The sequence below is a fragment of the Mirounga leonina genome, unplaced genomic scaffold, assembly GCF_011800145.1.
Source record: "Mirounga leonina isolate KUSES-001 unplaced genomic scaffold, KU_Mleo_1.0 Mir_413, whole genome shotgun sequence".
NCBI classification, from domain to species: domain Eukaryota; kingdom Metazoa; phylum Chordata; class Mammalia; order Carnivora; family Phocidae; genus Mirounga; species Mirounga leonina.
The window spans coordinates 84,249-106,351 of record NW_023270734.1 but is presented as its reverse complement, the minus strand read 5'-3'; the positions used below and the strand labels follow the sequence as shown (position 1 = coordinate 106,351).

The following is a 22,103-nucleotide window of genomic DNA, read 5'->3' as shown; positions in this document are numbered from 1 at the left end:
GGAGTGCTGTATTTCCCTCAACCTTCCAATATCCAAATGGGAGTGTTTATTGTGGTTATCATGGCCCTGTTATTCCGACGTATACAGGGGTAGAGAGGTAGCAGGTGGTGGTACAGACAGTATTTTCATTTACAGATCTCCAGATCAAGAGAAACACATCCAAACCAATGAGAATTATGTGTAGAGAGAATTATGTGTATCACCTGGAAATCCTAATACTTCAAGCTGGATGCTGTTTACCTGGGACTTTGGGGATGGGTTCACTGGGGAGGAGATGAGGGTATTTTGCAGTAAAGACAGTGATTCCAATCTTTGGTTGACCAGAAGGGCAGATCTGTCATTAGTGTTGTTTGCCAAATATTTTTTTTTCTTTGCTTTCTGGTCATATGGTAGGATTGTACCTCCTAGTCCCTTCATAGTTAGTTAGGTGCAACCATGTGGCTCATTCTGGCCAATGAGCTGTAAACCTAGGTCACATGTAATTACTGGCCAGAGTATTTGAATCACTGATACAAGGTAAGAGATCTTTCAGAGTTCTTTCCTCTATTACAGTGTCCAGCAAAGTTCAGGATAGAGGCTGTTCTGTCAGCTTAATCCTGGAGTGGGGTCATGTAGAACAGAACCTCCAAATCAACCCAATGGACAATGAAGTCAGAAATCAATCTTTGCGGGCACCTGGGTGGCTCAGTTGGTTAAGCGTCTGACCTGGGCTCAGGTCATGATCTCAGGGTCCTGGGATTAAGCCCCATTATGGGTTCTGCGCTCAGTGGGGAGTCTGCTTGTCCCTCTCCCTCTGCCCCTCCCCCCACTTGTACACTCGTGCTCTCTCTCAAATCAGTAAAACCTTTGTTCTGATGATGAAGGGGAAACCATTAACATCACTGAATATCTGAGTCAGAGCAAGCTTATAGATCAACTAGTTCCAGTTCCTTCTACAAATGATAAAAATGAGGTCTATCTAGTTACATGACTTGTCTAATCACACAGTAACCATATGGTAGAAAAATTTGATGGAAACATCATTACCCTCATGTAATTCTAAATTACAATGGGATTTATGCTGTTAATCTCTAAACACCAACTCTGGGATAGATTGAATTAGAAACACATAAATAAATTAACAATAGGCCAATCCAGCCTTTCATTCAACAAATATTGAAGGCATTAAGCTCCAATGCTAAAAGTACTTGGAGCTAAGAGTCATATGGTAAAGATTAATCAAATAATCACATAAATGAAATGGAAGTTTATAACAGTAATTGCTAAAAAAGATATGTTATGGGAGCATGTAACAGACCTATATCTTAATGGGTAGATAACTGAAGAAGTGACCTGGAGCTGTGATCTGAGGGATCTGTGGGAGATTACTAAACCAACCCGTAGAGAAATAATTCATCAGTACATGGCAAAAAATGAGAAATTATCCTGTGGATGGTGGGACCTGGAAGGCTTTGGAGGAACTAAAAGGAGGTAGGGGCCAGACTACATAAGGCCTAATATATAAGCCACTCTAAGAGCAATGGGAGCTCTTTATAGGTTTTCAGCAGGAAGTGACACAACGAGATTTCAGTCTGCAAAGGACCATTGGTTTTGTTAATACTGGGGAAGGCAGTAATTGCAGTCTTGGAAAGACTTGTTAGGAAGGTACTCGAATCTAGCAAGAGATGACAGTACTTTGAATTAGGGAAGTAGCAATGGAGACGATAACATACGAACAACTTAAGAATTTTATTCAGGGTATTTTACGCTCTTGCTAGCCTATCTGAACATTCATCCCGATTCTCTAACTTCTCCACTGTAATTCATAGTGAATCTGAATGCATTAAACTGAGTGAAAAGACAGCATAACACCAAGATGTTATGGGTAGCATAACATATTTATATCCTAAGGATGCCTCTCTAACAGGCCCCAGCAATATGTTTAGAAGATGCACATGTACTAGGAATGAGTGGTCATCTTGTTTCATGCCACTTCATATAGTAAACATTAGATTATATTCCATTATTTCCCAAATGATAAGGCAGGCTATTTAGTGAAAATTTTCTAGATCTAAATCTTAGAAATTACAGATGCTTTATATTCAAACTTAAGATTTATTCCAGGAAGGACTTAAGGTAGCTGGGCAGAAATAAAGGGACATTATAGTTATTTAATTGGTTTCTTCCTAGTGATACAAAGCATTAGGAATCCTTCCTAATACTTCTAGATATGAAAAAGAACTGAGGTTCAACTGAGAAATTTTATATGAAAAAACCCAATCCTAAAAATATAAAGACCAGGGTAGAATGTTAATCCTACCAAACATTTCTTTACTCTGTCCCATCTTCAAAAAAACCCCAAGAAAATGTTTCATCACTGCAGAAGTTAGGAGGAATTTCTAAACTGTATTCTACAAAATCACAACACAGAAGTTGTAACCAAAAAAAAAATACAATTCAATAGATGTTTTTAGATAGTGCACAGAAAAACTCAAGATAAAAGAACATATTTTTATGGAGTTGATTCTATGATATTTACCAACATACCAAAAAAAAAGACTGCTCTTATTTTATTGGAATTGCATTGCAAAGGAAAAATTCACCAAGGGCAAAAATTCATACAGAATTCTCTCATACAGATGTCACTACAGTAGAGAAAAAGGAAACTTTAAATAAGGTAATAAAGTGGTATTTGCAACCCAAACCTTGGTTTACAAAACACTTTCAGATCAGAGAAAAGGCATTTCAATGTAAACACTAAATTAGAGTAAAATGACTGATTTTGATCTTAAATGATTTTACTTATATTTACTTCAAATGGGGGGAAAATAACTTTTCAGGAACTTAATGTTAGAAGTTGGTTTCCACAGTTTCATTAGATTTTGAGTGATAAACTACCCAAAGTAAAAATAGATATTTCTGATCTTTACAACAAGGAGTTAAAAAGACTGCCTCATAGTTTATTTATCATATGAATTATAAGCCCCTTGAAGGAAAAGACATGACTATAGAGCCCATAATATTTATCATTATACTTTTTAAGTTTACAAATAGTTGATAAATCAACACAATATAAAGTAAATACTTTTAGCACAGTGTTTCACAAAACATATTTTTGGAAAGGTCATGACATTTGCTCTGGCTTAAACTTTTGGTATAATTATTAGAATGTCTCATGTCCTTCCTAATCTTACAAAAATACACAAAAATTATAGCTTAAACCCTACTTCATTAGCCTCACTCTAAAAGCTCAAAGACAGTTAAAATAGGTATCTGATTACCATTTTAGAACAAAAAATTTGTGAAATACCTAGATTTTCTCACAACACTTAAACATTAAGAAACATTTGTGCCAGAAAAATATTAAGTGTTTAAGATACAACTATGTTTCTGCTTTCAAAGGGCTTTCAGTGTAAGAAATAATCAAAGAAGTGAATTTATTTTCTACAAGTTCAGGTTTTATATGACAGGGCTTGGGAAGGTGTGTCAAGAAAGGCTTCATCAAAATTGACAGCAAATAAGAGTTTGTTGAGTGAACCCATGGAAAGAAAAGAGGGACAGCGTAAGCAAAGGTAGAACTGAGCAACTAAGAGAATACTGAGTACAATAAGTAGTTCAGTTTGTTGAGCACAGTGTTTCTGGTAGCCTACAGCAGAGATGATGGTGGATCACTTCCAAGATTAGGTTATACAAGACCGCAGCTTGTTTTAGGCACTCTCCTGACATGAGCACACTCATAGAAATATTGCATCATTTGCTCTGGGGAAGCCAGATGTCAAGACTGAGGACAAACAGGTAGTAAATGGAGAGGCCCATGTGATGAGGAACAGAAGACTCCAGCCAACATAAGTGAGCCTGGAAGCAGACCTTCCAGTTGAGATGACTGCAACCCTGAACAGCTTTCTACAGATACCAAGCCACAATCACCTAAAAAAGCTACTCCTAGATTCCTGATCCTGAGAAAAGGTAGGTCAGATTATTTGCTTTAAGCTGCTAGGGTTTGGATAAGTAGTTATGCAGCCATAGATACACCTATGTTGGTACTCAGTCCTCACTGTATAACAAAAACCTAAAATGTTGGAATGGCTTTGGAACTAGACCATGGCCTCTGAAGACAGTATTAGTGAAGAAACTGTTAATAAAAGCTGCACGGTGTTTCTTAAGGCTGCAGATGAGGGCAGAAAAGTGAGGCAGATGTTAGAGGAAGGGGCAGAAAATTTATTAACACTATTATCTTTAGTTACGTAAAAAGTAGAAAATTTACCTAATAAACTGGGTGATTTAGCTAAGGAGATTTTAAACTGAGAGCTGAAAGTGCTAACTTGTTTTTCTGCTTTATATAGGAAAAAAATGACAAAAAATAAACTAAATGAAGAACTGTTAAAGAAGAGCCAGGACTTGATGGTTTTGAAAATGTGCAGTTTCTCCAGGATGCAAACACTGAAATTTAGAAATGGACTCTGAGCCAAGATCAAATCCAGGGCACTAACAGGAAAACATGGTCTAAAACTAAATGGAGGGAGTGACTATAAAATCTTTTGTTAAAACCTCAGACAGATCAAAGACTGTTCCAGATAAAAGGCCTGGTAAAGAGAACTCAGATTCTCTCAAACAATAACGCTTTTTTAGGCAGCTTAAGGGTGTAGTCTCTCAGCAGCAGCTCAGGGTAGTAAAAGTCTTCTCTTAGACATGTATGGCTGTGGCGTTCAACTAATGAAATAGACCTCAATAAAATACACAGAAGACCCACAAAGTTTTTAAAAGAATTACATATTCTGAAACACAGCCAGCTTGAACAAGCGACAAGAGACAATACAAAATGAAACAAGGTCTTCAGAGTCCCAAACTGTTGGCAGGAAGCCAGCTAAGAAAACTCAGAAACAAACACATTCTACCTTTCATGAAAAACAAAGGATGAGAAGAGGGCAGAGCCAAATGCCCAAAGGGCAAAGCTGAGAGTCTTACGTGAAATTATCCTCAGGAACTGACATCCAACCGAGAAACTACCATAATTTGTGTGACTGGATTTCAAAAATGCTTTGGACCGGGAACCCTCTTGTGTATACCATCCCCTACCTTCTGCCTCCTGCTTTGAATGGGGAATGCTTTATAGGATTATCCTAAGGCTTACCCAGTATAGTATATTGGGTATGTGAGGGAGGGGGCAGATATTTCTCTTTAGCTTTACAGGTTGAGAGAAATTTGAGAAGCTGTACCTAAGGAACTACATCTGAGCAGCATCAATATATCTGAAACCAATTTGTATGAGATTCTGGGATATGAGCTGGATACTATAATGGGATGAGACTTGTGGGGGCTTTGAAAGAGAGAGTATTCTGCATGTGGCTACTCTGGTAGCCAGCCTCCAATGATCCCCATCCTCCAGCGTTCACAGCCTCGTGTGGTTGCTCCTACATTTACCAGACTTGGTTTGTATGACCAATAAATAGCGTATGACAGAGGTGACCATACATAACTTCCAAATTTAAATCATAAAAGACCACTGTTTCCGTCTCTCATGCTCTCTCATTTGTACTCTTTTTTGGGTCCTGCCTTTGGGGTAAGCCTGCTGCTATACTTTGATGACAATGAGACAGTAACGGAGAAGTTCATGAACAGAGGCCTCCAGTCAGTGATGAATTGAGGCTCGCTAACAACTATGTTACGGAGCTTGGAAGTGAAATTCTCTAGACTCAGTCAAGCCTTTAGAAGACTGCAGTCCTACCCAAGAGTTTTACTGGGACCTTATGACTCTAGGACAGGATGGTTCAGAGAAGCTGCTCCCAGATGCCTAGCCCTCAGAAACTGTGTGAGATAGTAAGTGTTTGTTGTTGTTGTTTAAAGATTTTATTTATTTATTTATTTGACAGAGAGAGAGAGAGACAGAGAGAGAGGAAACACAAGCAGGGGGAGTGGGAGAGGGAGAAGCAGGCTTCCCGCTGAGCAGGGAGCCCGATGCGGGGCTCGATCCCAGGACCCTGGGATCATGACCAGAGCGGAAGGCAGACACTTAACGACTGAGCCACCCAGGTGCCCCAAGTGTTTGTTGTTTTAAGCTGCTAAGTTTAGGGGTGATTTATTATGCAGCAATAATTAATACAGAATTTAAGCAGGGGAAAAGGAAAAGACTGGAAGTAGAGGTCAAGATCATCAGGGCCCAGGAAACCCCATTAAGGAGTTTTTGCATTTTATTCTATCAGAAAAAGGAATAATGTATGGATTTTAGATATCAAAGCAACAACGAAATTCAAATTTTAAAAAGATCACCCTGACAACTTTGAAAGGGCGTTATAAATTTGAAAACCAGAGCAGGGAGACCAATTAAGAAGCAATTATAGGGGCGCCCAGGTGGCTCAGTCGTTAAACGTCTGCCTTCAGGTCATGATCCCAGGGTCCTGGGATAGAGCCCCGCATCCAGCTCCCTGCTCAGCGGGAAGCCTGCTTCTCCCTCTCCCACTTCCCCTGCTTGTGTTCCCTCTCTCAGTCAAATAAATAAAATCTTAAAAAAAAAAAAAGAAGCAATTATAAATCTTTCAGAATAAGAGGGCATCCTAACCTTTTAACAGGAATTCTAAGATTCAAATGTGTAGATTTGTGTGAAGGACAGCCTTAAAAATTAAAAATCACTGAAGCGTACAGAACCTGTTAAAAAGTGCAGAGAACTTTTTTTTTCACCTGATGAATTCTTCAAAACACATTTTATACATTTTAGCATCCACTAGGAAACCAATCATGTGTTTAAGTTGAGAAGACAATCCATTTAGTTGACATACTTGTCTGCTAAAGGCCATGTTCTTTGATACCTTGCTTAGTATTTCACATTCTATCATAAACACAACTATAGGTGTATCAAAATCGGTACTCACTCACTATCAACACTCCATAACAAAAATCATTTGTTATAATGGAAATTTCTTGAAATTTTAAAAAACAACCTAAAAAACACATTTCTATCCTTAAAGGACTAAAAGTGAAACTAAAATAGTAAGTTAAAAAGATCTGAGCACTTATTATATGTAAGCCACCATGCTATACTTTACATAGGATCTCAATTAGACCACACTTGGGGTTAACTGCACAACCAGAACTTTAACTAAAACCTAATTCCATAGCTCATGTTTTGAGCCCAGTTGAGTAGATATTTTCAACCCTATCAATCAGACCCAATGCTCCTTCTTTTCAAATTCTTTCACTATTCTACTTTACGCATTTTTAAATATTCAATCCAAGAAGGTAACTGCAAAACAAAGGAGAAATAAAAGGAAAGTAATTTATAATAAAATATGTACTGCAACATGTAAATGCTTGGGTTATGTACCTAGGAAGACAAAACGAAGCCATCACAGATGCTACATGTCTACAAAGAATCACTGTGAATGTAACACTTAAAAAAGAATAGACTTTACGCTTTAGGTCTGTTGACTCAAATCCCACAAATGATGTTGATGAAGTTATTTCCAAAATGGTAACAACCCCTACAAAGTTCTAAATGAAATACAGTATAACATTTCCCTACTTTATATATATTACTTTATATACTAATAGCAACTAGAAATGTTAGTATATGTAAAAACTGTACAAAAAAACACTTTACATGTAAAATGGAATTAGGTCTTAGGCTCAGATAATTTACAAATGGAAATTTAACCTGTTAGGATGTTCTGGGGATAGTGAAAGTTATAAGGGCAATTCTTTGTGTTGCAGGACTACCCTTTGCAAAGTGAACTCACACTGTTCTTGACCCCAAAAGCTCTCCAAAACTGTGATAATCAAAAGCATCCCCACAATTTTCCAGAATGTCCTGGGGATGAGAGAATACTACAGTCCCTGTGGAGAACCACTGTAGAGAAAGGAAAGTTCTCAGATGCTCAATAACAACCCCAAGGTCCACTTACTGGATCCTAAAATAAGCATACTGTATCAAAAGCCTTCATTGTAAAGATATTTACAGACATACCTCCTTTCATTGAGCTTCACAGTTTTTACAGATTGAAGGTTCGTGGCAACCCTGAATAGGTCAAGTGTATAGGCCTCATTTTTCCAACTGCATTTGCTTATTTCGTGTCTGTGTCACATTTTGGTAATTCTCACAATATTTCAAATTTTTCATTGTTATATTTGTTATGGTGATCTGTGATCAGTGATTACGACTCACTGAAAGCTCGAATGATGGTTAACATTTTTCAGCAATAAAGTATTTTGGGGGGGCTTAAACTCATGGCCCTGAGATCAAGACCTGAGGCTGAGATTAAGAGTTGGATGTGTAACCAAGTGAGCCACACAAGTGCCCCAGCAATGAAGTATTTTTAATTAAGGTATGTACTTTTTGGACATAATGTTATTGCACACTTAATAAACTCCAGTATAGTGTAAACGTAACTTTCAAATGCACTGGGAAACCAAAAAATTCATTGGACTCGCCTTATTGCCATATTTATGCAATGGTCTGGAACTGAACCTACAATTTCTCTGAAGTATGCCTGTATGTAACTCCAGGAGTGATAGATGGACTCCTTGGAGTTCATCAAGCAGCCAGTTTCTACCTAGTGGGGATGCCCTTCCTTCAGGCCCTCACACCATATCTAGCTGCAGGAATGGCTCCATAGGAGTTCAGATTCAGATTATTAACTAGGAAAGTATCTTGAACTGTTTGTGCATCTGAGGTTAGCTGGATAAACCTCTCTTTACAAACAGAATCCAACTCCCTGGCTCTGACTTCAATATCACCTAATGTGACCCAATCTTCCGCCCTTCTCTGCCTTCCCAAACTCTTCTGCTCTGTTCTCTAGAGATTTATCAGTAAACTCTTCATACAAGTCTCAACTTCTTTCACTGTTCCCCCAACTTCCTTCCCTAACTGAAGCCTGGCAGTGTCTTCCAGAAATCGTACTCCCTAAAAGCAGAAGCCATTTATTTTCCCATGTCTCACATCCTTATAGGTGGGTTAACTATTCATCTTCCTTGCTTCACACTGCCAATCCCATACCATTTCTTCTTCGCTGTCCTTTCAAAAATCATAACCCCTCAGAAATTCATACCATCACTCTTCCCAAAGCTGACATACACACTCTCTTGGTCAAGTCCCAGAGCTCCCAGTCTTCTTGACTAATACACTTCTGCCATCATGACCTCACCCACATTGATCTTTTCCTCTATTCCACCTCGGCCACCACTCTTGTGATTATACTCTAGCTCTTGCCTTCACTGGTAATTGTGCCACCTCTGACATCTAAAAATCAAGCATCTCACTTTTTAACCACCACCCTCTCCTGACTTAGTTTCACCTATTCTAGCACTTCCCTCCCACAGAGCCTTTTATTTCAATGACTCCTACCACTCTCCACTATTTATGAGCTCCCTGATGTCTTCTTTCCCTGCCCACCCAGTTTAGATTCCATGGTCTATCATGATAATCTACCTCTCATCCCTCTCTTCTTCCTTTGTACATGCTGGGCAAATCTTCACCCTAAAAAAACCCCTATTGTATACCTATTTGGTGCCTGAACTCAAGTTTAAGGCTTGCATTCAACTGCTCAAGTGAGCTGACTGGTCTCACTTTAAATGATCACAAATACTGAGCCCTCAGCTAGTCCTTCAATCATACCACATTTGTCTAATAAGTTAGCTTTCCCACACATACCTTCATCTCTCTTAAGGTACCCCCCTCACTCTGAGGTGATGATCTCACCTCATACTTCACAGAGAAAATAGAATCATAGGATGAATTACCTCATTCTCCCACTGCCAATTCTAACAACGTAACTGCATTTTCCCCTCACATACCTGCCTTCTTCTTACTTTTAAAGAGGAAGAAGTATTTCTGCTCTAATTAATGACCAATCCCCACTGTGAAATTAATCCAGGAAAGACAGTTTGAAGGAAATAGTTTTAAAAAAGTGCCGAGTAGAAGAGGGGATAGGATTATTTTATCTTTTTTTGACATCATTCCAACTATTACACTAAGTCTAAACTATTTTAACATTTTGTCTACTAATTCTATTACCTGGGTTATTTCTGTCTTTTTCTGTTGATTACTTTTTTCCCTTACTTGTTGGTTGTATTTTCCAGCTTCTTTGCATGCCTGGTAACTTTTTTTTGGGGGGGGGGGTAAAGATTTTATTTATTTATTTGACAGAGAGAGAGAAACAGTGAGAGCAGGAATACAAGCAGGGGGAGTGGGAGAGGGAGTAGCAGGCTTCCTGCTGAGCAAGGAGCCTGATGTGGGACTCGATCCCAGGACCCCGGGATCAGGACCTGAGCCGAGGGCAGACGCTTAATGACTGAGCCACCCAGGAGCCCCGCCTGGTAACTTTTTATTGGGTGCCAAAAACTAAGTTTTATGTTGTAGGACCTTTTAGTATTCCTTTGAACATTTTTGGGCTTTTTCTGGTACACAGTGAAGTTGCTTGAAATTAGTTTGATCCTTTTGAGAAGAGTGTTTAATCTTTGTTAGGCTGTATCCAGAACAGTCTTTAAAGCTAACTGGGGCCTACTACTAAGGAAGTAACTCTTTTGAGAACTTTTATCTGACACCCTGTGTATTAGGATGTCTTTCTGCTCTGGCTAGTGAAGACATAACATTTTCCTAGCCCTATGTGCGCTCCCAGAACTGTCCCTCCTAGTTCTTTCCAACTGCTTTTCCTTCAGCCTCTTTAGTTTCCTCACAGATAGGCTCTGATCAGTTTTTAGCTACACTCAAGGAGACATGTTCTGTGCATGTCTGATAGCCTGCCCTGAAGTCATTTCAGCTTCTCCAAACTCTGAATTTTCTCTCTTCAACTCAAAGAGGCTGTCAGGTTCTATTTGGGATCTCCCCTACCTATGCTTTCAGCCTGGAAACTCTCTAGATAGAGACGGGGAACCCGAAGGCTAGCTCTGCTTCCCTTGTTTCTGTCCTCTCCTCCCTTTGTGTCTGCTGGAAATTTGTGACTCATTTTTTAAAAATTAATTTATTTTAGAGAGAAAGAGAGGGAGAATGCATGAGCACACACGGAGGGGCTGAGGGAGGAGAGAGAGAATCTCAAGTAGACTCTGGAGCCTGGAGCACGACGTGGGGTTCGATTTCACAATCCCAAGATCATGACCTGAGCCAAAATCATGAGTTGAACACTAAACAGACTGAGCCACCCAGGCACCCTCTCGTGACTCATTTTTATTTTTTTATTTTTTTTTAATTTTTATTTTTTAAAGATTTTATTTATTTATTTATTTGACAGAGACAGAGATAGCGAGAGCGGGAACACAAGCAGCGGGAGTGGGAGAGGGAGAAGTAGGCTTCCCCCCCGAGGAGGGAGCCCGATGTGGGACTCGATCCCAGGACCCTGGGATCATGACCTGAGCCGAAGGCAGGAACACTAAACAGACTGAGCCACCCAGGCGCCCCGTGACTCATTTTTTTTTTTTTTTTAAAGATTTTATTTATTTATTTGAGAGAGAGAATGAGAGAGAGCACATGAGAGGGGGGAGAGTCAGAGGGAGAAGCAGACTCCCTGCCGAGCAGGGAGCCCGATGTGGGACTCGATCCCGGGACTCCAGGATCATGACCTGAGCCGAAGGCAGTCGCTTAACCAACTGAGCCACCCAGGCGCCCAGCCGTGACTCATTTTTAAAAGAAATCATTTGGGGGCACCTGGGTGGCTCAGTCGTTAAGCGTCTGCCTTCGGCTCAGGTCATGATCCCGGGGTCCTGGGATCGAGCCCCGCATCGGGCTCCCTGCTCGGCGGGAAGCCTGCTTCTCCCTTACCCACTCCCTCTGCTTGTGTTCCTTCTCTCACTGTGTCTCTCTCTGTCAAATAAATAAAATCTTTAAAAAAAAAAAAAAATCATTTGTTGATCCCCTAGCCCACTCCAGCCACTGTCTTATTTTTTCTGCTTCTTTTCATAGCAGAACTATTGCAAAGAGTCGTCTATACTTGCTATGACTCCTTTATTTATCTTTCATTATTTCTTCTATTCTCACTGGGCTTTCCTTCCCATTACTCCACCAAAATAGGCCAATGGCACACATCTAATCAAACAATCACCCTCCCCTTACTCATCTTCTCAGTGGACATAGTTAACCAATGTCCTTCTTTTTTGAGACCCTTTGATCCTCGTTTTCTTCCTACTTCTCTATTAGCTACTCCTCTAGCTGGGCCCGAAGGCACAGCTTTAAAAACCATCTATCTCCCAAAGACGTCCAAGTTTACAGTACCAACCCATGACTTCTAAACTTTACAGTTGTAGTGCAGACTGTTCTACTGCACTATGTTCTTACATATCCAGTTAAATATGGACAAGAGGCACTTCAAACCAAACATGTCCATTCTTTCAATATCCTCCCTCCTCCAATTTTCCCTATCTCAGTAAGTGGCCCAAACATCTATCTATCCAGGTGCACCAGGTAAAAATCAGGAGTTAATCCTTGATTCTTTTTCTCCATCCCTAGTACATTCAGATTCACCAGCAAGTTCTGCTGGTTCTACCTTCAAAATATACCTCAAATCCATCCATTTCTCTTCATCTCCACTACCACCACCTTAGTCAAAGTTACCGTCAATCCTCATTCCTGCCAATATGGCTCATTCTCCCACATGGTGGCAAGAATAATCTTGAAAAGACACAATTCATATCATGTCAGTCCTCTGCCTGAAATTCTCTAATGGCCTATTTCATTTCAAAACAATACAAACTTCTTGTAGTAGCCTATAATACCTAACCAGATTTGGACTCCTGATTATCCCTGGTCCTCAGTCTCATACTACCCTACCCTTTTTTCACTTTGCCCTCGTCATATTGGCCTTCTAATTCCTACCTTAGGCTCTCTGCATCTATGGGTCTCTCTGCCTGGAATGTTCTTCATCCAGATCTTCTTCACAGGGTTGGCTCATTCCCACCATTCAAGTTTCAGATCCAATGTTCCTTGACCATCTATGCAAAGAAAACTCGATCTTCCTCCTTCCACCTGAAATTCTCTTGTTTCACTGCCACGTAAGAGTTATATTTTACATTCACTTGCCTTCTTTTTTTTTGTGTTTTCCCATTAGAATTCATTCAATTAAACAAATCAAACACTTACTACATGCCAGGCATTATTTTGGGTGCTGAAAACATCAGTTAAATGAAGTTAGACAAAAATTCCTGCCCTAATAGAGCCTACCATATTCCAGAACATAAGATCCATGTATCCACAGGGCCTCTAGATAGTCCTTGCCTCAAAGCAAATGCACAACAAATATTTGCTACAAAAGTGAATGAAAATGGATTTATCTCCATTTTCTGTCTTTGTACAACAGACATACCTTACCTCAAATATCTCCACTTATTAGAATAATGATCAAATTCTTGCTTTAGACTTCCAAACAGCCATATTTATACTTTGTTTCCCTTCACCCTCCATTACATTACAGGTAAAACACACAATTGCAACCATCACTACAAGATTCTAGCTCCAATTTCAAATTCTCATAACAATAAAAGCATTGTGACTACAGCACCCACTTATATTCTTTAAATCCTTTAGAACTTGTGAGCCTTCCTAGACTAAAATGAAACCAATTATCCATGCACCCAGACTACCTTTATTTCTGTGTAAATTATGCTTATATAATATGCAAATGAAATCATTAACTAAATCAAGATTGAATGACTATTCTATAACCACATAAAGCTCATCTGGAAACAGACTTAAATTTATTGGTAATATACTCATTACAATAGGAAATTTTCATAGCCTTGCTTCATTTTGCAGTTAAGAAAACCTGGGTGAGTGTGTCCATGTATGCACACACTCCACTGTTGGAACCTGGATGAAGCCCTGAGTCCAAGGTTGATTTTCCCAATTATTACCTAAACTTAAAGACACCCTTTTTGCAACTATATACAACTCTAAAAGAAAAAGAACACATCTAACGCGTTCATATCAGATAATCCCCAAATACAAGGGATTGTGTAAATGTAGTAGTTTTTCAGAATCAAGAAAAAGGCCATTCTAAACATTCAATTAGTATTTGGTTACAACAAAAGTCGTCTATACAGCATTTTTACCTACCCTACCTTATTCATTCCTTGGAGCTACCTCGTCAGTCAGAAGACTGCAGACACAGAAGAGAGTGAAGTTCACTCAGTAAGGTTAAGTGATTTGTCAAAGGCCATAAAAGCCAAACTACATTTTCTCAGAGAATATACAACTGCTACTTGTGATTCCACAATTATGAAAATAATTCATCCCAATATATAAAAAGATTTGAAACTGTATTAAATCATCCACGGGACACTTTACTTATTTTCAAAGGAGCTAGAAGTTTACTGAATACACTGCAAGGAAGCAGCAGGCAGGACAGCAGAGAGGCCGTCTGCCCATCAATGGGATGCTTTAAACCTCACGTTATCTTTGCCCCTGGATTCACTTTAAGGCCATGTCCTATTTCTTCAGCCAGAACTTGCTATACTGAAATAAATTCAAACAAAATGATGTGTTTTAATAATATGCTGCAAAATTCAGCCAACTATGCCACCGTGCATAAATGAAGCAGAACCAAACTTTTCAAAGATAACTTCCATAACAACAAATAATTGAGGAAGAGTTTTATCTTTTGAAGAACTGATTATACCCCCATTCATCACAGCTACAACTCAAATAATGGGTCATGGTAGATTTAATTACAACATGTTTTTGTTTTTATTCACCTACTACTGAGAGGCTGGTGGATGAAATTCACTTCATATATATTTAAAGGAACAAAGTTGGGTCTCCATTATGTTCAAAATACTGTAATAGAGGGGCGCCTGGGTGGCTCAATCGTTAAGCGTCTGCCTTCGGCTGAGGTCATGATCCCGGGGTCCTGGGATTGAGCCCCACATCGGGCTCCCTGCTCAGCGGGAAGCCTGCTTCTCCCTCTCCCCCTCCCCCTGCTTGTGTTCCCTCTCTCGCTGTGTCTCTCTGTCAAATAAATAAATAAAATCTTTAAAAAAAAAAAGAAAGAAAGAAAACGGAGTCCCTGTATATCAGAAAAGCTGCATTTGTTGTTTACTCAAGAAAGAAATTGTGATCAAGAAAGACTTGCCACAATTTATAAATGTGCTAAAGACAACACAGTTACCTTCAAGTAACTGACTGAAAGTAGTTTTAGCATTTACTGAAAACATCTGAACCATTTTTCTTATTGATTTCCCAATAAATTGACATAATCTTACAGAAAAGGTATTACAAAATACTAATGTAAACCACACCTTAAGGATTCAAAAGTTTACTTTAAAAAGTAAAAGACATACTCTAGTCCCTGTCTTTAGAAGTTATTTCATATTTTCATACCACTTTTGCACTTAAAAACTCACAACTCATTTTATTCCCAAATTACAATATAAAATTCTCATTTCCTTGTTGGTTATCTTAAGAAGCAGAATTACAAACTATACCATCATTCCATGGTATTGTTGCTCCTTTTAAAAAGCTATCTTCTGTTTTAAAGTTGCTGTTTTAACCAACTGATGATAACAAATACCCCTAACTTTTCAGGAAAACTGAATCATATAGTCAGACTCTACATTTTTATATAAACAGAATTCTTGTCATTAGCTATGTATGTACATACACACATATCTTTCATCTGTTTAACTTTACTACCACCACATACCATGATGTAGAATGCAAAATATAAAACTAAAACCTAGTTTTTAGGGGTGTTGGTTTAATATTCAATCTAACCACAAATTCATGAATGTGTAAACGCAGGTTATTATTCCTTGTTTACAAAATTTAAGCTATCCTACATTTAGATATTTTTAATTAAGTACTGTTAATTAAGAAAAAGAAATGGTAGTTCAGCACAAACTCCATTACAGATCACAAAGCATTCACAAAACATGATTAGATACGTAAGCCTGTCAGCTGTCATTACTATTGTTTTATAAGAAAATGAAGTCTAAGTACAAATGGTACTAATCCAAAATTTTAAATATCAAATAGTACACTGAAAGAAGAGCTCTTTAGGCACCTAGGAATTATAGTTTTCAAGAGGTTCCTTTTGCAGTTAAGAATGCTCAGTCTCGGGGCACCTGGGTGGCTCAGTCGTTAAGCGTCTGCCTTCGGCTCAGGTCCTGATCCCAGGGTCCTGGGATCAAGCCCGCATCGGGCTCCCTGCTCGGCGGGAAGCCTGCTTCTCCCTCTCCCACTCCCCCTGCTTGTGTTCCCTCTCTCACTGTGTCTCTCTCTGTCGAATAAATAAATAAAAAAATCTTAAAAAAAAAAAAAAAAAAAGAATGCTCAGTCTCTTCCTGAGTTGCCTATTAGCTTTTTTCAATTATCCTTCTCCTATTAATAAGTCTATATGTCATCCTGATAAAACCAAAATAACTTCATTTGAAATTTCTAGAAGTAACACTTAACCTTGAGCTTTCTGCTCCACCTCACTACCAATACTTTGAGAAACTGTTGACAAATATGAACTTTTCTCCTAGAAAAATATACCATCACAAAATTTTATATGTGTACTGTGGGAATTCATTACTTTCAGGATCATTTCCACATAATCCTTAGAACCGCAGCTTAGAAACTTCTACTTAAAAATATCTTGGTAGGGAGTGGCACCTGGCTGGCTCAGTCGGTAGAGTATATGACTCTTGATCTTGGTGTCATAATTTCAAGCCCCATGTTGGGTGTTCAGTTCACTTAAAAAAAAAAAAAAAAAGTAAAAATTAAAAAATCTTGGGAAGGTAGAAATTAAATTTTACTACTGCTTTTCAATTATCTTTGATTTTAAATAGACTATTTGCTACTTAATGCAAAAAAAATTGTTTCTAATTCAAACTATTTGAAAAAATTAAACTTTGCTCCTACAGTAATTGAGATTTCACATATTTTTCTTTGCTTCCAAGACAGAAGGGAGAACTCTAGATTAATTTTACAGCTCCCAAGGACTAAAAAAGCTTAGTTTATAAAATTTTAAAGAGAAAAAGATTCTTGTCTCTTTCAAAAAATGAGAAATCAAACTCTTAAATTGATCATTTAAAGTGATTTAACTTTTTATAAAATAGGAAAACTAGACTTTAAGTTTTGAAAATGTAGCACTCATTTTTCCTCATATCAGAGATATGTACGTATTTCCAATTTCCCTTTAACTAAAAACAAAAAAACCTGCCCACTTTATAAACGGTCCTTAACTTGGGTTTAATAACATTGTATACAGGACCAAAATGAAAGGTGGTAGTTTTAAGAGGAGAGAAAGGCAGGTGTAAGAGACCATTTTGTCTGGTTAGAACCCTACTAAAACAAAGTGTTGGACTGTAATGGCTAGACCCTACTTCTAACAGTCTCAAAGGCGGCTGTATAAGGTAATATTAGTGTGATATCATTAATATGTCAATTACATCATGTATCTTACCCAAACGAGACTAGGTAATAGGAGTAGAAAGGTTAACTCTCCACTCCTAATGGAGCCACAACACCCTAGACATCCCAATGAAAATGTTATACTATTGGAACAAGGCAGCTCCAATTTCATGGAGCTTTAATATCACTTTAAAACCAACGTTTTCAGAATGTCTTTCCTAAAGGGTAAGTATCTGTAAGGGACAATTATAATTTAAAGCTCCAATTTTGACCAAAATAAATCAATTTTAATAAAAACATATCAACAGTACTGACATCTTCTAAAAGCTACATTTCCAATTAAAGGTGAAGCTCTGGCACTGAACTTAGTATTTGAATATTCCTAACTTCAAAGTTAAGATCTCAAATTTACAATTATAATCTTAATAAAAATGTTCAAGTATTATAGTGGTGCAACATCTGCCCTTTCAACTTGCTTAAACTTTTGTCTTTTTTAACCCCCAAAGGGACTCATTTATTTCATTTTAGAGCTGACAGTCTATTGATTTCCTATTTGAAAATTACTTCTGGGGGTGCCTGGGTGACTCTTGACATCAGCTCAGGTCTTGATCTCAGGGTCGGGAGTTTAAGCCCCACGTCAGGCTCCACCCTGGGCATGAAACCTACTTAAAAAGTTATTTTTTGATTAACAAGTTATAATGTGTTACAGTGTATCAATTCAAACATTTAATCTCTAAATGTCTAAAACTCAGTCAAGTCCTTCAATTTATTACAATCTGGAGTTATTTTTCAATCCAACAGTAATAAAAAAAAATTTTTAAACTGAGTTAAGTCATTTTTGGGCGGGCAACTGAGGAGTTCTGTTTAAAGTTGTTTCTTAAAAATTAAGAGGCATGCCTAATTAAGTCAATGTGTTCAGCTTACATTATTAAAATTGGTTAAATGGGAGTACATTAATAAGTTTTATTTTCTCAGTATTAAGACCTAGAATTTGTTATTCACCATAGAAACAAAATATGGTAACAATTACCAGATACAGTTTACCTGACAACTTTGCAGATACCTTTTGATCATGAAATGCTTTCTTAATCAGGTGGTGTATACAAAACAGTCCTCATTTAAGTCTGCCCCATTTTTCATGATCAACATACCATTATACTTTTCCTAAACTAGACCCTCAGTTCAGGTTCTAGGGCACTCTGACCTAAGAGACACCATAAATAATGTGTCGGTCAAAGGCAAAAGTTTGTTTTAACCATTTAGCTTTTTAAGAAGTGTATCATGCTTCAGCAAATTATCAGAAAGTTTTGTTTTTCTAAGGTTAGCTCAGAATTCAACTACCTTTATGCTTAGTCTACATTTTCAGTATCGTGTAACATGCTACTTTCAACACTGTGATTTATATGGCCAACTACCACTGACAGCAGGAACCACAGGACTGTACAGCAGCAATTTACCTGGTACTGTTTACATTCTTCTATTAAATTCAGTATCTGTTCCTTAGGTCTATGCTTCACTGATCATAGTTTCAGTTGTATGTAAAGTGAAATAAATTCTAAATAGATGATGGAAAAGGAAGTCTGAAGGAAAAACATCCCTCATGTCCCTCAGAAACAGAGATTCCACATGTTACTAACGATATCCACTGCACTATAAAATGTCAAAATTATTTCTGTGAACAAAAACTATCTGTAAAATTTAACAAGTATTGATAATTCAGTTGAGCTCAGCTCTGATTTCAGGTTGTAGCTCTTGGACCGTCCAAAGTATTCACAGAAGCAAGACTCAACTAAATGTCTACTGTGTACTGTAGTGCTCCCTTGCTTTTATCAAAGTTCTCCCCACCTTCCTTGGCTGCAAAACAAGGACTATAAATTAAATTCCAAGGCAGTGTAACACCAGCACCCCAACTTTAAAGTATTATCTGTAAAACTTATAAACAGAAACAAAAATAAAACCAAAAGACAAGATTCTGCAGTCACAAGTACTTTAATTTTTAAAAACAAATCACTTATTAAAAAATAAACAAATGGCACCAGTCTACTCTAAAGTTGATACATGTAAAATAAATTAAGAGGTTCTGTCTCACAGATGTGTGCTGAAAAGTCAGTTACTACACTAGACAATCTCAACTACTACATACACTTATCACTTAGCTTATCTGTAAAGTTAGATTTAAAACACTACTCTCAAAAGTAACATTCAACTGTCACAACTATTTTACTTGAAAAGGTTAAATAACCCAAACAGTTTAAACAGCTTTATTTTCAAAATCAACATTACAAAACATAATTTCTACATTTAAAATTCTTACAGTACCAAGTAGAAGTATTACAGTACAATTTTCCACAACAAAATTGTAGCACACAAATCCAGCGACTCCTTGATTTCCTTGACTGTCAATACACTGCACCCTGTTTAAATGGCTGTACCTGAAAACCAAGGTATGCAATTCCTTAGGATTAGAAGTCATCAAGTTATACTGTCAAGGATCTGGGGGAAATGAGAGGAAGATTCTATTATCCTTGTGTCTGAACCCAGTTTCTACAACAAGGTAAAGCCATAGCTACGATAAAATGTCTACTAGGTGTAAAGAGTTAAATACTGAAACCCACCCGGTTTAGACATCTCAATGTTAAGACTTCTGTAAATGAACTCACTTTAGTTCGGTTATCGATAAGGAAGGACCCTCTTTCGAAATCTAGAGCTATAGCATCTTCTTAAATTGGGTCTTTTCTTCCCCTATGTTGAGAAACCAGAAAGAAGGCGAACTTACACTTTATTAAAAAAAAAAAAAAAAAGCAATACTAGAGTTACAGGCTTTAGAAGAGCTATGCACTCCAAAATAAGTCTGCAACATAGTCTCAAAGATCAAAGAAAAAGTCTGGGACAGTTCCTTATCCTCCGATTAATCGGAACTGGGGAGGAATGAATGCAGAAGTCCCAGAAAGAGGATACAGAAATTAAGTCTTATCTTCTATGAAAGTCAGTCATCCGGGCAAACACGCCGTACCCTCGACATTCTACTGCAGGGGGTGAAGGGAATATAAACCTCACAGACGTGCTGTCACCATTACCGGCCCCACTGCGCCCAGCCACCTTTCCAGGCCACCGGGAAGTGAAATTCCCCCACAGCGCACGGAACCTGCGCTCCCCGGCGCCGGCGGCGCGCGAAGACCGAGGTGGCCCTAGAACGCCACCCAGCGGCCTGCGGAGAGGGCTGCAGGCGGGTCCTCCGCGGCTCCCGGCTCGCCGCACCCCCACCGCCACCCAGCCCGTTCCCCTCTCCGGATGCACAAGGCCCAACCCAAGAACTAAGACCACAAAATGGCTGCCGGCAGCTTCGTCACGTGACCCCTTTGTGCCTTTCGGGCTCCCGAACTCCGCGGGACCCGGGTACAAGTGGCCGGGGTCGGCGGGTGGCCTTAGAGGAGGCCCCGCCGGGCCGCGGCGGCCGGGGGTCGAGGCCGGGGGAGGCGGGGTAAAGGCCCGGCCGGCGACTGAGAGTCGGCGGCGAAGAGAAGATGGCGGCCATTTTGTGTGGGTATGCTGCTCCGCCGCCGCCGCAGGCAGCAGAGGGAACGGGGCCTGGCGCTGGGTCGGACAGGGGAGTTAACACGTACCGACTCCTCTTCCTTCTCCATTCCGGTGGGCATCTGCGGCACGGCCCGGTTTATCGAGGCGTATTCGTGCAGGTCGGGCAGATCCTCACAGCGGAAAACCGGCAGCGGCTTCGAGGCGTCTAGCGCCCGCGCCCGAAACGACAGTTTACTCATCTCAGGCGCAGCAGATACCTCTCCGCTCTGGGGAAACGGCCCCGGCCAGCGGGATCATGGAGAACCGGGGGCTCGGTCCCCACTAGCCTACCGCTGCCGGGGACTTGAGGGGCGGAGCGCAGAGCCCGCCGTCCGGGCACTAACACCAGCCGGGAGGGTGGGAGGCTGTGCCGCTCCGCTCCTCTCTCGCTCGCTCTCTTCAATACGCCATGGCCAACATGGCGGACATTAAAACTCCACTGTGCGCTCTTCAGCCAACCCCAGCCATTCCCCACACTGCATCGCGCAGCAGCGCGGGCACGCGGCGGGGGGGGGAGCGCGGGCTCGAGGCCGGGCGCCGGCACGGAGCGCGCGTCCCGCCAACCCCCGGCGCCCGCCGGCCTCGCGGCTCGCGGCTCGCGGCTCGCGGCTCGCGGCCCCCACCCTCTGCGGGCCCGGAGGCGGACGGGCGGGACGGGGCAGACCGGGCGCTCGGACGCCGGGCGCTGGCTCCTCGATCCTCCTCTCCCTCTCGGGCACGCGCTCACTTTCTCACGCTCGCTCCCCCCAGCGCCGTTTTGTGACAGGCGAAGGTGCAGGCAGACGATCTCCACCCGCACGCCGGTTTTGCGAAAGGCGACGGCGGGAGAATTGCGGGGTGGTGCTATTGCCCGGGGTAGGCGGGCTCGGCACCTGTCACCCCAGCCAGCTGCCGGCGCGAGGGGCGGGGGAGACGCGGGGGGCCAAAGCCGCCCTGGGTGGGGGTTGGGGGGGCGCTCCAGAGGCGCAGCGCACTGAAGGCAAATTCAGTGGGTGAACGTATGCCTTAGTTATCGCGGCTTTTTAGGTCTTAGAACAAAAATACAAACGACATTAGGGGCGAAATGCTACTTTGGGTGAACTTTTACCAGCGATCATTTTTACGTCTAATGAAACTCTGAATTATAATATTTGACAGGCTCGGCCGCAAATCATTGGTCCGTTCCATCCATTCGGTTTAATATAAACGGTAAACATCCTCCTCTGTCCCAAAGTCGGGGTGTGTGTGTGTGTGTGTGTGT

The 22,103-nt window shown here is 40.2% G+C and overlaps 1 protein-coding gene across 3 annotated transcripts in view; it reads right to left on the bottom strand.

Moving 5' to 3' along the window:
* EPC1 (enhancer of polycomb homolog 1) overlaps nt 1-22,103 on the bottom strand; it is a 96,083-nt gene that overhangs the window by 48,523 nt on the left and 25,457 nt on the right. Inside the window, exon 1 of one of the 3 annotated variants that reach the window (XM_034987170.1) lies at nt 20,911-21,322. The exons of 1 other annotated variant lie outside the window; for it this stretch is intronic. In XM_034987170.1, coding sequence (XP_034843061.1) covers nt 20,911-21,063 — 153 coding nt within the window. In that variant the 5' untranslated portion in view covers nt 21,064-21,322. Of the gene's footprint in view, nt 1-20,910; nt 21,323-22,103 lie in introns of those variants that run through there. One more of the 3 variants, XM_034987168.1, reaches the window with a different exon arrangement.